This window comes from Vulpes lagopus, chromosome 1 (assembly GCF_018345385.1).
Source record: "Vulpes lagopus strain Blue_001 chromosome 1, ASM1834538v1, whole genome shotgun sequence".
NCBI classification, from domain to species: Eukaryota; Metazoa; Chordata; class Mammalia; order Carnivora; family Canidae; genus Vulpes; species Vulpes lagopus.
This window is the reverse complement of record NC_054824.1, coordinates 142,067,595-142,088,490: the sequence shown is the minus strand read 5'-3', so window position 1 is coordinate 142,088,490 and position 20,896 is coordinate 142,067,595. Positions and strand designations below refer to the sequence as shown.

Here is a 20,896-nt window from a genome sequence, read left to right as displayed (position 1 = left end):
ACCTCTTTCCAGGCCACACCCTGTGGAGAAAGACAAGTCCATGCCTGTGGTTCATTCTTCTCCATTCAGTATTTCTTTTTTCGAAATATTTTATTTAACTTCAATCTGCCAACATATAGTATAACACCCAGTCCTCATCCCATCAAGTGCCCTCCTCAGTGTCTGTCCACTGAGGACAGTTACCCCACACCTTCACTCTCCTCTCCTTCTGCAACTCTTTGTTTGTTTCCCAGAGTTAGGAATCTCTCCTGGTTTGTCTTCCTCTCTCTAATTTCCCCCCACTCAGTTTTCTTTTAGAGTGTGTTGCTGAGTCCCAGCTATAAGGTAGCCCTGGCTTTGTGGAGTGCCTGAGTCTGCCTCTCTAGGCAGGCAGGTAGGCAGGATGTGTGTGATAGTAAGGTACTTCAGGTTACTGATATCCGTGAAGAAGCTTAAGCTGGTGGCTGCTGGGAAGCGACAGAGAGGTACAACCTACTTCTGTAGCCACCGTCTACTTGCCCCACCTTCACTCAGCCCCTGGGTTCTGACTATGTGGATGTCAATAGAGAAGTCATCATCTTCCACTGAGACTTTGATGGAGAGGAAAGGAGAACAGTCTGGCACCAGTTTGGCCCAAGCCTTATGCCCCTGAGCAAGTTACTGGCCTCTATGGCAGGGTTCCTCAAAATACACTCCAGAATTCCAGATTCAGAATCACCTGCTATAGATCTGGGCTCCATTCCAGGCTGAGTGACAGAGTCAGTCTCTAGGAGGAGTACCGAATTTCCATTTGAGAACCAGAGTCAAAGGCCTCTAGGTTTATTATCTGGAAAATGGGACTAACACAAGCCCTATATGCTTAATGAGATTGTTAGAAGGATCAAAATATTATGGGGTCTGTTAAAATAGTACATGGTCTGACTTATTGATTAGCAGCACATTTGGGATCCAAACAGATCTGTGCTTGATACCTGGTTTTGCCACTTACCAGCTATGTGGCCTTGAGAAAACTTATCCCCTCTACATGCCAAATTTCAGTCTGTAAAATGTGGCTAATAATACCTAGCTCCTGGAAACCACATGAGGACTAAATTAAATAAAGCGTGTATGTAAAACATTTCACGTATGCCCAGCATGTGGAAAATATTTCAATCGTGGGCACATTTTTCCTCCTCTCCAGAAAATATCTCAGACTCGAGTCAGAGCATCCCTCCTGTTTTAGTACCACACTGAGTCTCTTTTCCTGAAAAACTTCTCAGTTCTGTTTTAAGTCCTGCCTTCATAAGCAAGGGCCCAGGCCCCCTCAGTTCCTATTAAGACAGCCTTGCAAAGAGTTTCTAGGCTGCTTACTCAGGACTCATAAATTGGTATCTTTGCTTTCTGAGCAGTTCCAAAGAGTTGATTCTCTTCTAGTCCCCCCTACTCCACATCTTCTATCTCCACATACAGACCTAAACTATGGGGTAGTAGCCTTGCCACCATGGCCACCACAGTCACCCATCAAGAATGTTAAAAATATTCTAGCATATTAACCGACCATTGATATCTCAGGATACATCTTCACAGCAGCCGGTACAAGCAAGGATTGCAAAAGAAATAAAGGAAAGGCAACCCAAAAGCTTGGCTTAAGCTGGTCCTGGCAAATCTCTAGCAGGTGTGTCCTCTAGCCTCCTCTGCCCTAGTTCTCAATATCTCAGATCTGGAAAGAATAAGGATAAGAACTATTGGGTGGTGCTTGAAGAAAAGCACTTGACAGAGGGAGTCAATTCTAAAGTCTCCAGCTGGGACTGTCCCAAAGAGGTCCTCCTCCACCAGTCAATTCTTAGTGATCCAAAAATGTGCTTCTTTATCCTACTGTCAATAGAAATAAAGGCTATCCTACTTCCGGGTCTTTGCATTAGGAAAGGAAAAAAATAAAGGAAGAGAATCTATTTCCGGTATAACTAACATGGGGCAAGAGGGACCTTTGGGAAACGTCTGCCCCAACAACTTTTCTCCCAGAGTGGAGGAAAAGAAATGCCTCCATTTGGGTGCGAGCCTTGGAGCTCCCCGCAGACATCTAACTGGATTCCAAACTCGGAAATCCCGGGAAAGAGGCGCGTCTCCCGCAGGGCAGTCAACTTGCACGCATTTCTGATCCCATCGCTGCCCTCCGTTATTTCAGGCACCCTGATCGCCTGGGGTAGGGATTTTTTTTTTTTTTTTTAATATACTTTCAGAGCACTGTGGGCTGGAGAGTGGCCTTTCCGCAGGCAAGTCCCGAGCGGCGGTCCTCAGGGCACGGGGCGCGAGAAGGCGCTGTCGCCGCAGAGCCGAGCGGAGGGGCAGGACGAGGCCCGCGCGGAGCTGGAGAAAAGCAGCGACCCACAGCCACGACCCCCCGGGCTGAGCCTTGCCCCTGGGACCTGCGTCCCGGCCCTGGGCCCACACCCCCGGGAAGCTCCCGCCCGCCTCCGCCCTGCTCCGCGCGGTGGGTCCCGCAGCAGTTCCGCAGGGGAGCGGCCGACTCCCGGGAATGCGGGGCGCGCAGCGCAGCCTGACCCTCCGCGGTGCACCCAGTCTGATCCCGCAGCATTTCTTGACTCCAGACTGAAAAAGGGAAGGGGTGGGGGTAGACCGACAGTTAAAAACCTTCCCCTCCTGCCTCCCAAGATTCCCAATGGCACACACACGCCTCAGAGAAAGGCCCAACGCACTCCGGCCGCCCCTTCGGCGCGGCAGCGCTCGCCTGCAGAATTCAAGACCCTTCGCGGAGAGGCAATCCCGTCCGTCCACTGGCTTCCTGGAGGAGTTGCTGCTCTCGCGAAGGAAGCGAGCGGCAGGGCGCCTGCGGAAGCAACGGGCCACCCTGATTAGGAGCTTCAGATTGAAAGGAGGGCAAGTGCCTTCAGGCATTTGCTCCAGGCCCAGAGGCAGGGCTCAGGGCTCTCCCTGGACCACCCCCGGGGTTGGGGGGTGGGGGTGGAGGGAGTCTCCCGCAGCCTGCGGGAGCCGGGCCAGCTGCAGTGCCGAGCTAGAAGTTTCCTGTCGCTCCTACGCAGGGGGCGCCTAGGGCAGCGGTGCGGCGCTGCTTTCTTGCTCCTACCGGGAGAAAGCAGAGCTAGGGGCGAGGAGGAGGCGAAAGGTCCTTTTCTAAACCATACCTTCACGCATTAACACTCGCTCGTCCTTTCTCCACGCAGCCTGGGGACCTCCGAGCTGAGTCCCATCCAAACCGTGGGATGCTCAGAACACGCGGGCACCTTCTTCCCAGAACCCGCCCAGTTAGGGCTGAACTGCTTGCACGCTTCCTCTCGGTTATTCAATGGAATGGCCATACAGTTTTCTCGTTGCTTGGGCGTGATTCACTCTGCGAGATTCTCCTGTCTCCATTTCTTTTCCATAAAGAGGGCAGTTTCCCCCGGACATTATCACAAATACTGCCCTTATCCCATCAGCTCCCAAGCAGTGGAGCAGAGAGCAAAAAGGGGGAAAGAAGAGATCTGAGCCCCCAATCAGATCTCTACTGATCTAGCCTAAAACACTTGTCTCCTCCAACCTCACACGCACCTACCCCCAAAAAAACACTCTCATTTGTAGCGAAGCGTCTCCAAGCAGAGGGTCTCGAAGCTTGCAGCAGGTAGCCAGAGACCTAGATTTTTTTCTCCAGAAACCAGTGCAAAGTAAAGGGAGTGGAGGGACGATGCCCAGAACCCGGAGACTGGAATTGACCTTGGGATTAAAAAGCATGTTTAATCCGGGGATTCTCTTCCACACTCTGGGCCAGCACACCCCACCTCCCACCCAACAGGTTTGCAAACCCAGTGTCAAGCGGGAGGAACTTGAGCCAGGAGAGGTCATTGCAGGGCTCTGAGACGAAAAGCCCGGTTTATCTGGGAGCGGGGACTCCAGTATTCGGAGGCACTCAAGTCGCTGGGTCGCAAACTTGACCCGCTCACCTGCTCCACCAGGGCCGGCGGCGGCGGCTGGCGCGCTGTGGACTAGTGGCGCACAGTCGGTCTGCGGTGCCTTCCACCCGCCAGCATCGGGCTGTTCTCTTAATGAATTACTAATGAGTTAAAATTGGGCAGCAGGCTTAATTAAAGCGTAGAGGCAATGTGTTTACCACATTGTAATTGAACTCATTAGGGCTATGGCTTTTTGTTTTTTAAGCAGCCGCCTTCCTTCTCCGCGTCGAATAATCTATGGGAAGCGTTTATTAGAGAAGGAGGGGGTAGGGGAGAAACAGCCCATCAATTCTTTCAAGGAAAGAGACAGGGTGAGAGTGGAAAGGGGGATACGCGACCTCCATTGCGTGGATATCTTGACGGAGTCAGGGCTAGATCGAGGCTTCCAAGACGTTCCAAGGGTAGAGTGGCTCGGTGAGCGCTGCCGGCGCTTGGAAAGTTGCCAAAGGAGGGACCAGGCCGGAACCGAAAGGCTGCCTTTGTAACCCCGCGCGCTCCTCCCGAATTCAGCCGGCATCCCATATTCTCACCACCACTAACCCTGAGCGCTGGACTCCCACTGGAACCCCAGGCCGGCGCTCGCCCCAACAAGCGGTCTGACACTTCACAATCAGATGGATTCAGCTAACTTTTCTTGTTAAAGCAACATAAGAGTTTGGCCCTAAAGCCTTTCTTCCCGGCTGTGCTGAGAACTCACTACTGTCTCCAGTATTCCCACCACCGCCCCCCCCCCCCACACACACACACCTAACACACACTCACATCTTCTGGTTCTGGAGACACACAGTGGGTACCTTTAACTCGTGCTCCTTATGGGCTCCGCCCTCCCGGCCAGACCTCACCTCGAGTGGTTGTTCCCCGGGGGCACTGGGGGAGGGGTGCCTGCTAGTAGTGACTGCCCAAGGGCCGCGTGGGAGAGGCGCACCTGCGCGCCCCGGGATAACCCTTCTCCTGGCAGGGAGCCCAAGCTGCCAGCCCGGGCTGCACGTCCCCAAGGCAAATTGCTCCTTCTTGCCCCTGGCCCCACTCCAATTATCAGGCCTCCAACCCTTGCCTCCTTTCTCTGCTGTTCGGACCACGGGGCGTGGAAAGGTGGGGGTGGGGGGCTGGGGCTGGCTCTGCGCTCCTCGCCTTGCGCTGCCCTGCCTGACCAACAGGCGGCGTCGGAGATCTAGGTCTGAGCTGGGGAGTGGGGGGTGCGGATCTAAGCGAGCTAAGCCGAGAAGCCGGGCGCGAGGAGAGCGACCCTCACCCCAAACTTACGAACTTGCCCGGGCGAGGAGTGGAAAGAGCTGGGTGGCTTGCGGGGGACCTCCGAGAAGGGGGAGAGGAGGGACGGGACAGAGTCGCGGCGGAAGACCCGACCGCAAGCCGGAGTGCGCTGAGGCCGGCGGGCCGAGGGCAGCGGAGGCGGATCCCGCTCCGGGGAGGCGGTAGGCGCCGCGGGAGGCAGAGAGCGCGGTGGAGCCGCGGAGCGAGAGGCCGGCCGGGAGGCCCGAGCGCGGGGTCCGGAGGCCGCGAGGGCGGCGCAGTCAGGTAAGTGGCCTCGGCCTCCGCCCTCGGCCTCCCCTTCTTTGGAGAAAACTGGGTGGAAAGGCACTCCAGGAACTTCCGGCCCCGTACAGCCCCCAGCTGACCCCTACCTCCACCCTTCCCCTCCCGCCCTACACGCACACCCATTCCCACGTCCTCACCCGGCATCGTTGGTGGGTTTTTTCTCAAATTCTCCCACCCTGCCCATCCCTCAGCCATCCCACCTCCTCTCTCTGCCCGACCCGGGAGGTTCAGGTAAATTGTCTCTAATTTGTTGCTAAAAGATTAATTGCAGAGGGTGGGTCGATTTGATTAAGGCAATTAATCTTTGGTTACAGCGTTCTAGTGTCACTTGTGTCGGGGGGGGGAGGTATAGAAAGAGATAGAGTAAGAAGCAAATGAGATTTTTTTGGAGAACTGTGGAAAGAGGTTACCCCTCCTGGGACCGGAGCTGCATCTTCGCGCCCGCACCCCTGCAGCCCGCAGCCCCGCGCCCGCTGCGCGGCTTCAGCACCTCCAAGCCTGGACAGCGGCTCCCGCGAGCGCGCCCGGTAACTTCCGGGTTCCAGGAGTTTACACTTGGCAGGCAGGGACCGGAGCTGGCCCGGAGGCAGGTTCCCCCCCACCCCCCCCCCAACTCTCCCCCCTTCCGCCCTGTCCTCGGTCCAACCATTGGGCTTCCCTTTCACCACTTCACGGCAGGGTCCGACCCAATAGAGAGGGGGAAAGGAGAAAACCCCCACACGCTCCTAGAAAAGTTCCTAAAGCTTAGAGTTTTCTCTTTTCATGAATAATTAACGCTCGTCATAAATAACTGATGTGAGGCAGCGGAGAAGGGAAGAGGGAGGAGGCAGGCGAGAGAGAGCCAGGGCGGCCAAAGAGAGATCGAAGAGTTTGTTAAAGGACCATTAAGGAGGCCTTGCTGGGAACGGCATTCCTCCGTAGATCACGCAGAACGGTTCCATCCAGACCTGGGGTAAAAGCCGGGAGGGGAGGCGCCCAGGGGAGGGAGGGGTTGTGCAGAGCAAGCCCGGAGCACCCATTCAGGACCCGGTCTCAGTACCTTAGCCGTCCCCTCTCTTCCACCCAGGACTCATCTTCCCAGAGCCCGCTGAACCTCTCTACTCACCCTCTGGTCATCTGTCATCCCGAATCCCCGCCGCTCCCCCACCCCCAGCCGCCCACGCCCAAAGTGCAAAAATCCTAGGTTAGATAGTAGAGACCCAGGGATGAACCTGGACTTTGAGCTATGTCAATTCTGTCCAGGCCTGTGGCAGGTCCTGGTAAATCCCAAATAATTTGCAGGCACCTTCCCAAACCACCACCCTCAATCCCAGACCATACCATGTCATTCTTTTCCAGCTGATCCAGAGTTTTGAGACTCCAGGTTCAAGCTTTTCTCTTCCATCTGCCCATGCCAGAACCTGGAAGAACGGGGTATTTACACACACACACACACACATACACACACATACGCAGCTCTATGCTCTTCTACTGCCCTTCCATCATGTCCAATTCCTCACTTCTTCTATGAGACGAGCATACTGACTGCTGGTACGTTGTGTCCATCCTATCTGAACTGAGATGCTTAGGCAGGGGTCCCAGAACGTGGAAGAGAGTCCAAAAGGAAACCCTTGCCCCTAGGTTGGAGGCCTGTGCCAGGGCCTTTTGAACCCCTCTAGGAGACATTGGCCTCTCAGCAGTCAGCCTCAAATGGCCAGTGCATGTTTTTAGAGTGAAAGTACTGAAGGTCCCTCAGCCTAGCAGCCAGCACAGTCCTTCATAAGGGCTCCTTGAGGCCATCCCACAAGCAAAGCCATGTCTTTTCCTAGTACAATTTGGCATAGGCCCTGGGAAGAAGATATTGGAGACTGTACCAGCCACCACTGGCTGTGAGATTAGGTTTTGATTTCGGGGCTAGCAGGAGCCTCTTTTTTGAGACTTTCCATTGGTTAACAACTTCCACCACGCCTCCTTCCTTCATGATCCGCTCCTGACCTCTGGATATGCCAAAGGTCATCCTTGCTTTTCTGGGTTGGGAGCTGAGGGTAGCTTCCAAAGAGGAAAGTTGGTGGCCAAGCCTCAAGGAGCCTAGATTTTTTTAATGAAAATTCTTTCTTCTCTTTATGTTATACAAAAGGAAACACTGAAACCAGTCTTATTTTCTTGACCACTTCATCCCCAACCCAACACTCTCCAAACCCTGAGCTCTTACCTTTTTAACAACTGAGAAGTTCTGGATGGGGAAGGGAAATGAAGAGAGAATAGGAAGGTTTTAGGAAATTGTCTCCCTGCCTCGACAGAGATAGAACAACCCAGAAGAATTGTGAAACTAGACAAAGGGGTGAGAAGAAGTCAGATCTAGGGGGTTGGGGGGCGGGTAGCCCTGGAGCCATGGGTTGTTTACTTCTCATATAAAATATAACTCCCCCAAGCAGGAAGTTACTGCAAACAAGAATCAATAATGAATGAATCTCCTGTAATAAAATACTTACATAATTAGCACAAGTCAAGTGGTTGCATTATGTTAACCTTTTGCAACTCTGAGCTGGAAAATTTTGCTCCAGAATTCCTCAGAATGCCGTTTTCATTCTCAAGAGAGGGTGAGAGCCAAGTGTTCATCCAGCCTTCCACTCTGTTATAATATGGTTTTCCATTTCTGAACCAGAACATAAGTACTTCTGAAATATAACAGAAAACTCTCTTTGGTGAATTCAAAACAGTCATTAACATTCAGTTTTAAGTGAATGTTAACAGTAAATAAAGAAATCTCTTGATTGTAATAGTAGTAACAAAGCAATAATTACCCAGTAGGTGGTCATCAGTAATGATAAATGTATCATTATTACTGTGTGAGTCTGGGAACTCAGTTTTGGAAACTACTTCAGACTTTTTAGTAGCATGGCTGGTTACAAAGCATTTCTTAGCCTGCAAAAGCCATATAATTTTATACACAATTTAGGTGAAAATAAATTTAAATCTGTATATTACATTTTTAATTTCAAGTTAGTAATTAAAGTTGGTTCATTATATCTCCTCTGAAACCCTCAGTGCTCATCTCCGTGGTTTGTTTGTACAATTTGTTTCTAAGACACCCAAGGTTACACAGTTCTAAAAGATAGAAAATTTAATTATTTGCCAACATTAAGAGTTTGTCGATGATATCATAATGCATCTTGAAAAAGTTTGGGATTGGTATTGCCTTTGGTCTGGTTAGCTGTTTTCACTTTGAGCCCCTAATCCCAAGGATAAAAGCCTTTTTTGTTTAAAAGAAATTACTTTTAAATACACAAAAATAGAAAATGCCTCGGAATGTTCACTGGTTGCTATGTTTTTGGGGAAAAAAAATCAATGACTCAGATTTCTACCCCCCTCTTTCCTGGGATTTATTTTGCTAATATCTAATTTCACCTCTTGCTACCACTGAGTTAACGACTGCAGGCAGGAGGAACGCTGAAAGCATGATGATCACTGGGTAGTCAGAGAGCACATGATAGTTTAATAGTGTATTAGCTAATGGGATCAAGCTCAATGGCAAAGTAGCGAATTTTCTAACAGGGAAGGATGGGAGGAAAGAGAACAGGAAAGGAGGGGAAATGCCTTCATTTCCCCAGGAAATAAAATCCAATGTTCCTTCCACCAGTGTCAGTTGGGAAGATGTTAAATGTATATCTATGTCATTTTCTCTCTTGTGACATGTCAACAGACAATACATACCCCCTCCCCCAACTCCCACTCATCTGCCTCCCCTCCCAAGCTTTAAAAGGTCCTGCTCCACACCCTTTATGCTTCTTCAGCTTCAGTTGCTTCTTAAATTGATTCCTTGAAACAAAAGAGCCAGGTATTTAAAAGAAAAAAAAAAAGTCCCAAATCACATTTCTTATTCTTGGTGTTAGTTGGAATCTTCCTACAATTAAAGAATCTTTTGCATAAATCCACCCAAATACTTGCCTTGGTTTTCTCTCCCACAGACCTCTATTTCTTGCTCCACTTTCTCCCTCTCCTTTTCTCCCTTTTTTCTCCCTTCTTTAGGAGTGGCAATCAAAAAAGGCAAGCATCTTGCCTCATTATTCATTATTATAGCAGCATCTTTGAGACGCATCTTTGCCAATGAAAACTCCATGTAGATGCCTATCCTTTTGTTGTAGCGACCTAGGTTATTCAGGAGCAGAGACAAAAGCCTGAAGTGATGTGATCTAAATGAGCTCTGGGGTTTTCCAGCTGGGACCACCTCCATTTCAAAGGACCCCCCTCCTTCCCAATATGAGGAGGAGGGAAGTGGAAGGGGCGGGTACATATGTGTATGCATGCACAGAAAGCGAAAGAGGAGAGGGAAGGGAGAGAGCCTAGTGGGCTATTCCTTGTGCCAGAGTTCCTCTTCCATGCACATTCACAGGTGTGTTCAAGGAGCATGTATCCATGGGCATATGTGTATCCTCAGGTATTTTGTGTGCCTTTGAATTTTATCTTGGTCAAGCAATATTTGCTAAATAACCATCAAGTGTGGCAAGGACATGTTCCATTCTGGATTTTATTACTTCATGTAAACTATGTGCACTTGTGTGCACCTTGCTGTGTTTACAAGTTTGTGAGGATCCGTGAAGAAATGTGAATTCTTTGTTATAAAAAAGAGAGTTCAATAGCAAAGGCTTCCATTAGTCCCTGGACTCTGTGAACTGGTAGGGTAGGAGGTTTCTCTGCCACTTACCCAAGGGCAGATTTTCTTGTGAGAATGATTTCCTTTGATTAAGGGGACTTAAGTCTTGGTTCCTTCTCCCACAGTCTATTTCATACAGTTGTTTGCATGAAGGATAAGGAGTCTCCCTGATTTCCATAGTCATTGGCTCATGAGGATCTCAGGGGATCACTGGGGCAGGGATACAGGTGCAAATGTATTCATTTTCCCTTCCTTTCCCCAATCACGGTTTAGATTTTTATGCTTGTGCTCCCATTGCACTTCTCTCAGGCTTCCCTGCCCTGGGGAAAAGGCCCTTGTTTATAGACAACATTTTGGAGAAGCCTCAAAGAACAAGAGCCAGCCTCAGAATGCTCAGAGGCTTTTCTCATTTCTTCCATATCTTCCATCATGGATGAGTCTTTAGTTTGCTCCTGGTCCTGTGTTTGCTTCATGTACTCCAGCTATGGCAATGGAGGAAAAACCAAGGAGCCTGAGCTGAGCTTGCCAGGCTGCAGAAAGGTCCTTTGGATAGAAAGTGAGAACTGAGGGCTATCGGCAGTTATTATCATTATGGTCATTTTCATTGCTAATTTTTATTATCAACACATTTAAAATGGGTTAAGGAAACACTAGCTGGTGTTCTGACTACCTGTATACAAAATAAACACTAGACCAATTAAAGGCAGGATAAAGTTCTAATGAAAGGGACTAAGGTTCCTCCAGAGAACTTGGTTCCCTCTCTACTCACCCCTAAGCTAAAATGCCTTTGATGTCTTTTATTCTGGGACTGTTGAACATTTCTAATGTTATCTTGTAACAGTACAGGCCTAGCTCTTGTCCCCATCCTCTGAGGAAGGTGCTACCACATATTAAATGACTACTGTGTGCCAAATACTTTACATGTATTACCTTATTTAATTCTCAAACACCCCCTGTGAGTTACATATCAATCTCCTCATTTTGCAGATGAAGAAATTGGGGCTTAGGGAGGTTAGACATAAAAGCAAAACTCCACAGCTACTAAGTGATTGTGGAGATAATCATACCATCTCATCTGACTGAATCTCCTGTACTTTCTGATATACCCGAATTCTTGTATCCCTTCCAGTTCTGCCAACCTTCCAGTTCCCTTCTGGGCCATGCGAGACTCCTTTTGCAGACTTGGAACATTCTCACCCTACCCGATGCAGGAATATTAAATCTCAGGGACACTGAAGCGGTAGTATTTCTGCCTAAGAGCTGAGAATGGGGTAAGAGGGAATGAATGAGAGGGATAGGAGATATTTCTTTTATCTGTGGCTGTCATGGGTTCTCCATTACCAAACCTGGGACTGGAGGAAGAGAAAATATGTGGTATTTGTCGCTGTGATGACTTTATATGAAGGCCTTTATCTTCCTTGTGGGTCGATGTAGAAACAGCCCACGGAGATGGGGCAAGTGTGGCAGAGTCCGGAGGATGTTTCTGTGCCCCCACTCTGCTTGCCTTTTAAGTCTACACAGCCAGTGTGGAGCCCGGAGCCGAATCTAGGGCCCTGTTGGTTACAGGATGGGAGCCTTCTCCGGGGAGGGCCTTGCATGCAGTAGGATCTGCTACGCCTCTGAGCGGCGCGTTCGCGTCAGCACCTCGAACAGCTCCTGCCCCTGCTTTGGTCTTGGGCTCGAACCCACAAGGTCCACCACCGCCGGTGGGGACCAGCCCGCGTCCAAAGTGGAGGACTCCCGGCCAGGTCTGGGTTCGCTCTGACCAGTTCTTAGAAGCTGTAGCTGGAAACCTCCATCCAGGCTGCCTCGCCGGCCCGGTGAGTCTGCATCCAGGCGTCGCCCCTCCAGTTCCGAGGGGGGCCCGGCTCGGTTTGCGGTTTTCCTTTGGGTCCGGTGTCTGGGCTCCTTTACCTGTCCCTGGCCTGGGTGAACCGCAGCCGCCCGGAACGGAGATGAGAGTGGAAATGCTCTCCTCCGTGCGGTGATACATCATGCAAACGGGTGACACCAGTTTAACCAATAAAACAATTTGAATCAATTAGCCGGCCGAGGAGAGTCCCGACGTGTAAAATGCATGTCAGCTCGAATAGGAAAGCATTGATTAACTCGGCCCCGACATGCCGCCTCCCACCACTGCCGGCTCCTCCCTGAGCCTGCCAGGGTCTCAGGGGCGAGAGCAAGGACTGACAAGAATCAGGCACCCCTGGTCCGAGAGAGGAAAATAGAAGGGCAGTGGAGGACCACCAGGAGAGTGATTCAAACTGAGGAGAATGCAAAGAGTCAAAGAGAGAGTGGGTGGCAAAAAGTTACTCACAGACTCAAAACATATAAACAGGATGCAATTTTGCAGTCCAGCTGTGGATTCTCTGGAACATGGAGTCTGGCATTGAACAATTGTTCTCTACCTTCACCTTCCAAAAATATAATTGGCCTGACAGCCCAAACAGGCGCCCAAGACACACTGGGGAAATAAGATTTTGCGCTATCTTAGAATTTTTTGTGAAGGTACTTAACCTAACATCACACGTTTCTCTTTCCAATGAAGGGTTATTGCATTAAAATAAAATCACAGGTTTGTATGGCATTAAGACCCCAATGTAATGTATAAATATTTGTGTTTAAAAATCAGGGAAGAAGGTGGCTACAGGTACCACTGAGTGTGGATTCACTTTTCAGGTTAATCTGGGATGGGATGGAAGATACAGATTGATCCTGTTTCTCTTTTCAAGGAAAGATATTTTTGAAGACGTGTTTCAAAATAAGGATCTGTAAGAGGAAAAGGAGTTTGAGAGGGGGTGGGGGGGGGTGGGGAGTGCGGTGGGTAAAGATAGGAACAGTTCCATAAAACAGGGAAGACCCCATGGTGCTTCCTCCTCCAGGCATTTCCCTGTGGTACATTAATGAGTTGATACGACTTTCCGACTTTATTCCCTGTTTTCAAGTCTTAAAATCCACCCCACTGTCAGGTCCTTTCCAAGCAGCTCATGCTTTCTTTCTAGCAGTCTGGGCTCTAGAAAAGTAAGAAAGCGGAGACTTTGCTTTGTGGGAGCCCCTAACCACCACCCCCCCTGGGGGGGGGGGGTAGGGGCAGGAAAGGTAGGAAAAAACAGGCCTGGCTCTGGAATCTTCATAACAACACAAAACCTTTGGCCTTAGGAGGAAAGAGATTTGTGGATGACAATGACGCTCTTTTGGCTAAAGGGCTGGGTGGCTCAAAACCTGAGTTTTTGTTTTGTTTTGTTTGTTTTGTTTTGTTTTGTTTTGTTTTAGGATGGGAGGCTTTGAAAGCAACGGGGAAGGAGCACTCCAGTAACTCCAGCCCCTTTGGACAGAGCCTAATTTGTGCAGCAAATGCCTTTAGAAACTAGGAAATGGGGGAAAAAGTTATTTCACTGACGTTTGAAACTTACGTCCCCCAAAAGAAAAACAATTCTCATGGCTCTGAAATTGTGTTTTTGGCATTTTGATTCAAGACAGCCACAAATCCTATACCCCTCACTTTTTGGTTCGATCCACTCTCCTTTGGTTTTCTTGACTTTCAATGAAGTGTTAAAATCGCACACTTTGCCTTTTGTAGTTAGTGGTGGTTCATTGTTAATGCTCTATGATGGAGTCTGGTTGGGCTTCCCAGGTAGTGGAGGTTGCCTGGTCACTTCCACAATGTGACTGTCCTATTCTGAGCCTGTGTTTACCAGGCAGCAATAGAAAACTCAGCCGTGACACTAAAGGAAAAACTTAAAGGGTCCCCCAATCCCAGCCCCTGTCGGTATCCTTCTTAGAATGTCCTCCAAATAGATAGCCTTTTCCCTTTCTGGTAAACGAGGGGTAGTCATTTTGACTCCTGACAGCTGATCAATTAGGAGGCAATATACTGACACTTCACGATATCTTAGGGTATGCCTCACCTTGGAGAAGCTGTGGGGAATGGTTCGTTCTCATCCCATTGCCTTTATCTTATTTGAAGGCTGACTCGGGTTTGGGGGCCTCCCTGCTTTCCTAACTCACTTTTTCCTTGTGCTGAGGTGGCCTGCATGGGTCTTATAAAATGGGTTAGAAAACTGTTCTGAATGAAGTTGAGAGATGAGTGCACACATGCAGTCATTGGCGTCCTTACTTAACCATACATATGGTAAAATAGAGAATGCTACAATGACTTTCTGTATCTTGTCCTAAAAAGCAAACGTATGCATTCGAAAGCAAGGACACTCTTCAAGCTTCCTTCCAAGTTTTTAGACTGGGAACCCCACGCAGAAACTTCTCCCTTTTTTCTCATTTCACAGCGTTTCAAACGAGGCGATGAAGTTAATCTATTCTCCAGCTGACTGTGGTTTCTCCATCTCCGGAGGCACAGTGAGGCCACTGGTTTGCACCGTGTACCAGAGGGATCATTCACGAAGGAGGGTGGCTCAGAGAAATAAGGGGAGGAGACAACAACGGGCAGGGATACAGTCCATTTAGAGACGCCCTTCTACAATCCCGGGCCTCCAGGATCCAGGTCCCCAGGATGCACGCAGACTATTGGACTCCCGCTCCCAAATCAGAGCTGGGGCTCCGGCACTATCGCTGCGTTTTTTCGCTCTGGGGTGGAGAGGTGTTGTCAGTTGCGGGCTGGTTAGGTGTTAGCTTTCTTGCCTGCTGAGAAAGGATCTCGAGGTTGCTCGCTCTCCCTTTCCCTCCCCCCTCCCTCCCTGTAACACGCCAGCCCTTTAATGTGGAGTGTCAGGGAGACGGTGACGTCACCTTGCCCGCTGGGTGGCGTCCCCTCGGTCCGACAGGAGTTCAGAGACAGAGAAAGGCGCTGTCAGACTGCGCTCCACCTGGGGCTCGCCTGCCGCGGGTTTCCGCGCGCCCACACTTTCTGCGGTCGAGGGGCCGCCCCGCCACAATTCGGGCTGTCCTTCTCCTCCGGCCCCGGGTTCAAGCGCCCTTAGCGCCGACGAGCGCCCGGATCTTCACGCGGAGCCCTCCGGAGTCCCGCCCGCTGGATTCGAGGACCCGCTTGGATGCTTCGCCTCCGAGCGCCCTCGGAAGATGGGCCGGCAGCCGCGCGCGTAAAGACGCCTCGGGGTTACCAGGTACTGCTGCCCCGCCGGCCCTGCCTCGGCACAGAGTCCCGCCGCGGGGTGGTCGGGGTGAGGCCGAGGGGCAGCGGCGGGCTGCGGTGGCCACTGGGTGGGAAGCCAGGGGAGTTAAGTTGGGGGTCGCTGGCTCCTGAGTCGGATAGGGAAGTTCGCCAGCGTCCCTTCTCGGGTCAACTAACTTTTGTCTCTTCTCGCCTCACTCGCTTAAAAAAAAAAAAAAAAAGCCTCAACCCTCTTATTGGTGTCTCTGCTCTGATAGGAGCTTCTGGGAGGGTTTGGGGTGAACGTGGAGGACATCCAGGAGGAGACATCCTGCCCAATCTACCGCTGCTAAGGCTGCGGGTACCCGCCAGGGCCGAGCCCTAGAGCGCCGTTGCGCCGTCGCTCCGGAGCGAGAGTTCCCGTGATCCCAGGGTCGTGTTACGATCTTAAGAATCCTGTTTGGGAGGGAAATGAGCTTTGAAGGACCATTTGGCAAAGCTAGGGCCGGTTACGTTAGGCCCAGGTATCGCCGTGCCTTGAACTGCCGTTTAACGCCCTGTCCCCTGGAAATATTGTCGCCGACCCATCCGAAGCGACAAGCCAGGCTCTCGCCTCGTTTGATTGTGTCGAGGTTTGTTCAACCTTCATGGAGGCCGCGGAGGGTAATGAGAGCTGAGGATCCAGGGGGCATCAGGGCAAAGGCATCGGGATAGATGTTGCAGGGGCCCAGAGAGGGCGAGGATAGGACAGTTTGGGTGAAAGAGTAGGGTAATGTATCCTCTGAAATCACTCTAATGGCAAACTCCAGTGTACTTGGCCAACAGTGGCGATGCTACTGGCCATCGGTGATTTTCCAGGGCAAAGGGTAGCAGTGGCAGCCGCGCCCCACATGACATGTAGCTGTGGAAAGGCCGTGGTCTGTCTTCCTAGGGAATGGACAACTTTGTTGCTTTTGACTTAGCAGCATTTATCACAAAGATTTCTTTCGCTTACTTCTTGTGTGTTTTCAAATTACTCGATATTTTCCCGTTATGGTATCTCCAGGACCAAAGATGATAGGAATTTTACAGCAGGCCCAATCCTGGGCTTCTGCTTTCAACACTCCCACAGATGACCTAGCCCACGGATTATCTAAAGCGTGGGTCATCTCTCCCCCCCTTAAAGATACAGGGATGTCCACACAGATCAGAAAAAGAAGTGTCACAGAGAGTGGTTCATCTCCCAACTAACCTGGGCTTTTATTTTTTTTTTTAAATTTTTTATTTATTTATGATAGTCACAGAGAGAGAGAGAGGCAGAGACACAGGCGGAGGGAGAAGCAGGCTCCATGCACCGGGAGCCTGATGTGGGATTCGATCCCGGGTCTCCAGGATCGCGCCCTGGGCCAAAGGCAGGGGCCAAACCGCTGCGCCACCCAGGGATCCCCATAACCTGGCCTTTTAAAGCCCGCCACTAATGATCTCCACGAATTGTTACTTTCTTTGCCCTGTTTCTGGGCTTCGCAAACTTGCCTGTACTTATTTGCTCATTGTCATGGAAATGACTGAACACAGTTTTTAAATGGCTACACGTCCACAACTTCATCCTTTTAAACTGCTTCTCTGGAACCAGAACCACTGAGTTCAGCAAGTGGCTTTTGAAAGACTGGAAGTACGACCACCTATACTGGTGCAGTCACGCATATGGCTTTGTACATTTTCCCATCTTTCAAAAAAGTTCTAATTACGGTATCAAAATATCTAAACGGCAAAGACGGGAGAGGAGGGATTTCGTTTTGCTTTAATAAGTTGTGTCTCAACCGGTAGTGCGTTTCCCCCCCCCCCCCCACCAAGGAAAAACCACAAATACCACAAAAACTTTTTTTTTTAAGGTTTGGGTTTATTTAAAAAAAAAATCAATCTATTTTCAAGCAAATGTAAATAGTCTCTCTTTTTAAATTTGGGTTTCAATGGCCAAACGCCATGTCCCCATAATTTTGATACTTGTTATAGTCACAACTGTCATCATTACTTCCTCATTTCTAGCAGGCATGCCATTTTATTCTATCAGCTTCTATACATCGGGGATAAGGTTTTGAGTTTCTTAGGAATTGACTGTTGCTGTTTTTTTTAAAGACACACAGTTAACTTTGTTTGGATGTGTCTAGAATAGAAGAAAAGTGCTTCCCAATCTCTTCGTTTCCAAAGGGCAGCCTTGAAGACAACTAAGGGAGGCCCACCTCCCTGTGCCTGAAACCTGGTCCCAAGGGACCAGCGCTTGGCCCAGCGCTAATCTTGTCTCAACCAGAGCAAGGGAGTTATTCTGATTCTTCCGTAAGCGACTCAAACCACCCCCTCTGTTTTGGGCTGAAAGGGCTCTAGTCAACGCTTTCTCCTTTCCATTGCAGTCTCCAAGACAGACCCGGAGGGCTCGGCCCGCGCTTCCGCGGCGCAGGAAATGGCTTCCAGCCCGCTGCCGGGGCCCAACGACATCCTGCTGGCATCGCCCTCGAGCGCCTTCCAGCCCGACGCGCTGAGCCAGCCGCGGCCGGGCCACGCCAACCTCAAACCCAACCAGGTGGGCCAGGTGATCCTCTACGGCATCCCCATCGTGTCGCTGGTGATCGACGGCCAGGAGCGCCTGTGCCTGGCGCAGATCTCCAACACGCTCCTCAAGAACTTCAGCTACAACGAGATCCACAACCGGCGCGTGGCGCTGGGCATCACGTGCGTGCAGTGCACGCCGGTGCAGCTGGAGATCCTGCGGCGCGCCGGGGCCATGCCCATCTCCTCGCGCCGCTGCGGCATGATCACCAAGCGGGAGGCCGAGCGCCTGTGCAAGTCGTTCCTGGGCGAAAACAGGCCGCCCAAGCTGCCCGACAACTTCGCCTTCGACGTGTCCCACGAGTGCGCCTGGGGCTGCCGCGGCAGCTTCATCCCCGCGCGCTACAACAGCTCCCGCGCCAAGTGCATCAAGTGCAGCTACTGCAGCATGTACTTCTCGCCCAACAAGTTCATCTTCCACTCGCACCGGACGCCCGACGCCAAGTACACGCAGCCGGACGCAGCCAACTTCAACTCGTGGCGCCGTCACCTCAAGCTCACGGACAAGAGTCCCCAGGACGAGCTCGTCTTCGCCTGGGAGGACGTCAAGGCCATGTTCAACGGCGGCAGCCGCAAGCGCGCGCTGCCCCAGCCCGGCGCGCATCCCGCCTGCCACCCGCTCAGCTCCGTCAAGGCGGCCGCGGTGGCGGCGGCGGCGGCGGTGGCGGGAGGCGGGGGCCTGCTGGGCCCGCACCTGCTCGGGGCGCCCCCGCCGCCGCCGCCGCCGCCCCCCCTGGCCGAGCTGGCCGGCGCGCCCCTCGCCCACCACAAGCGGCCGCGCTTCGACGACGACGACGACTCGCTGCAGGAGGCGGCCGTGGTGGCGGCCGCCAGCCTCTCGGCCGCCGCCGCCAGCCTGTCGGTGGCCGCGGCCTCGGGCGGCTCCGGGGCGGGCGCGGGCGGCGGGGGCGGCTGCGCGGGCGGCGGGGGCGGGGGCGCGGGCGCGGGCGCGGGCGCGGCGGCCGGAGCCAAAGGCCCGCGCAGCTACCCGGTCATCCCGGTGCCCAGCAAGGGCTCCTTCGGGGGAGTGCTGCAGAAGTTCCCGGGCTGCGGGGGGCTCTTCCCGCACCCCTACACCTTCCCCGCCGCAGCCGCCGCCTTCGGCCTGTGCCACAAGAAGGAGGACGCGGGCGCGGCGGCCGAGGCCCTGGGGGGCGCGGGCGCGGGCGCGGGCGCGGGCGCGGCGGGCGCGGCGCCCAAGGCCGGCCTGTCCGGCCTCTTCTGGCCCGCGGGCCGCAAGGACGCTTTCTACCCGCCGTTCTGCATGTTCTGGCCTCCGCGGACCCCAGGCGGGCTGCCGGTGCCCACGTACCTGCAGCCGCCGCCCCAGCCGCCCTCGGCGCTCGGCTGCGCGCTGGGAGAAAGCCCGGCCTTGCTGCGCCAGGCCTTCCTGGACCTGGCCGAGCCCGGCGGCGCGGCTGCGGGCGCCGACGCCGCGCCCCCGCCCCCGCCCGGCCAGCCGCCCCCCGTGGTGGCCAACGGCCCGGGCTCCGGCCCCCCGCCTCCCGCCGGGGCCGCGGGCGCCCGCGACGCTCTCTTCGAGTCGCCCCCGGGCGGCAGCGGCGGGGACTGCAGCGCCGGCTCCACGCCGCCCGCGGACCCCGGCGCCGCGTCGGGGGCCGGGGCCGCGGCCACCGCGGCGGGCTCGGCGGGAGCGCGAGTGCCCGCGCCCCACCACCCGCACCTCCTGGAGGGGCGCAAGGCGGGCGGGGGCAGCTACCACCACTCGAGCGCCTTCCGGCCCGTGGGCGGCAAGGACGACGCCGAGAGCCTGGCCAAGCTGCACGGGGCGTCGGCGGGGGCGCCGCACGCGGCCCCCGCGCACCACCACCACCACCACCACCACCACCCGCACCACCACCACCACCACCCCCCGCAGCCGCCGTCGCCGCTGCTGCTGCTGCCCCCGCAGCCCGACGAGCCGGGCCCCGAGCGCCACCACCCGGGCCCGCCGCCGCCGCCGCCGCCGCCGCCCCCGCTGACCCTGCAGCCGCACCACCGAGGCCTCCTGTCCCCCGGGGGCACCAGCTGCAGCTACCCCAGCGAGGACAGCTCCGAGGACGAGGACGACGAGGAGGAGCAGGAGGTGGACGTGGACGTGGAGGGCCACAAGCCCCCCGAGGGCGAAGAAGAGGAGGAAGGTCGCGACCCCGACGACGAGGAGGAGGAAGACGAGGAGGCGGGGGTCCTGCTCGGGGACCCCCTAGTCGGGGGCGGCCGGTACCTCCAGGGCCGGGGGCTGTCAGAGAAGGGGAGCAGCCGGGACCGCGCGCCGGCCGCGCCGGGCGCTTTCCCGCTCGCCCTGAACTCGTCCCGGCTGCTGCCGGAGGACGGGAAGCTGGGGGACCCCGGCGGCTCCGACCTGCCCCCGCCCCCGCCCCCGCCCCCGCCCCCGCCCCCGGCCTCGCAGAAAGCAAGCGGCGGCGGCGGCGGCAGCCCGGGCACGGGCAGCCCGGTCCACCATCCATCACTGGAGGAGCAGCCCTCCTACAAAGATGTAAATATCCCCTTTAGGCTCCTTCAAGCTAATTATTATTATTTAAATGCACCTTTAGGCTGAATCAGTTACATATGCGCAGGAAAGATGAATCACCAGATTTCCCCACAGAAATGAAATATTCAGTGTGTTTGGGAGGGCTTCTTTACTGCCAGTGGTCCTCCATAAAAAGGTGGTTTCTGGTCTCTCTTTTACAAAGCCTTTCAAAGGCTTCGGGGCCTCGATTCCCTCCTACGTTTAAGTTGGCTGCTTAGACAAGTTGGAAGACTCCTTAACTGACCGAGTTCTTCCTCTGATCCACCGACCCCCTCTGTTCCCCACCACCACCCCCCCACCGCCCCCCGCCCCAGCTGAGCAGAATTGTTCCCCCCAAAGCAGTGAGACCACAAAACTGGAGCAGCCTGAAGAGTCCTGTTCCCTTTCTTCCCAGTAGTTAAGCACCTCCCCCCGCCGTGACCCAAAAAAGATTGAAAATACATTGACTCCAAAAGTTAAATTCAGTTTCCTTTGAACTGCTTTAATCGAGGTTTGAAATCCAGAGCTCTCCAGCCAGAATGGACACCTCTGTAAAATACTGTGTCCATGTCCAGTAAAACAAAAGATAGACTCTCCAGCAGGACCAGCTTCTCCCAAAC

The 20,896-nt window shown here is 53.4% G+C and overlaps 1 protein-coding gene across 1 annotated transcript in view; it reads left to right on the top strand.

Annotated features, from left to right (window-relative positions):
- Positions 1 to 15,165: 15,165 nt before the first annotated feature.
- The window catches only part of SKOR2 (SKI family transcriptional corepressor 2), a 35,725-nt gene continuing 29,994 nt past the window's right edge, over positions 15,166 to 20,896 (top strand). Inside the window, exons 1-2 of the mRNA XM_041758970.1 lie at positions 15,166 to 15,194; positions 17,569 to 20,261. Of these exons, the coding sequence (XP_041614904.1) occupies positions 17,619 to 20,261 (2,643 nt within the window). The 5' untranslated portion in view covers positions 15,166 to 15,194; positions 17,569 to 17,618. The remainder of the gene's footprint in view (positions 15,195 to 17,568; positions 20,262 to 20,896) is intronic.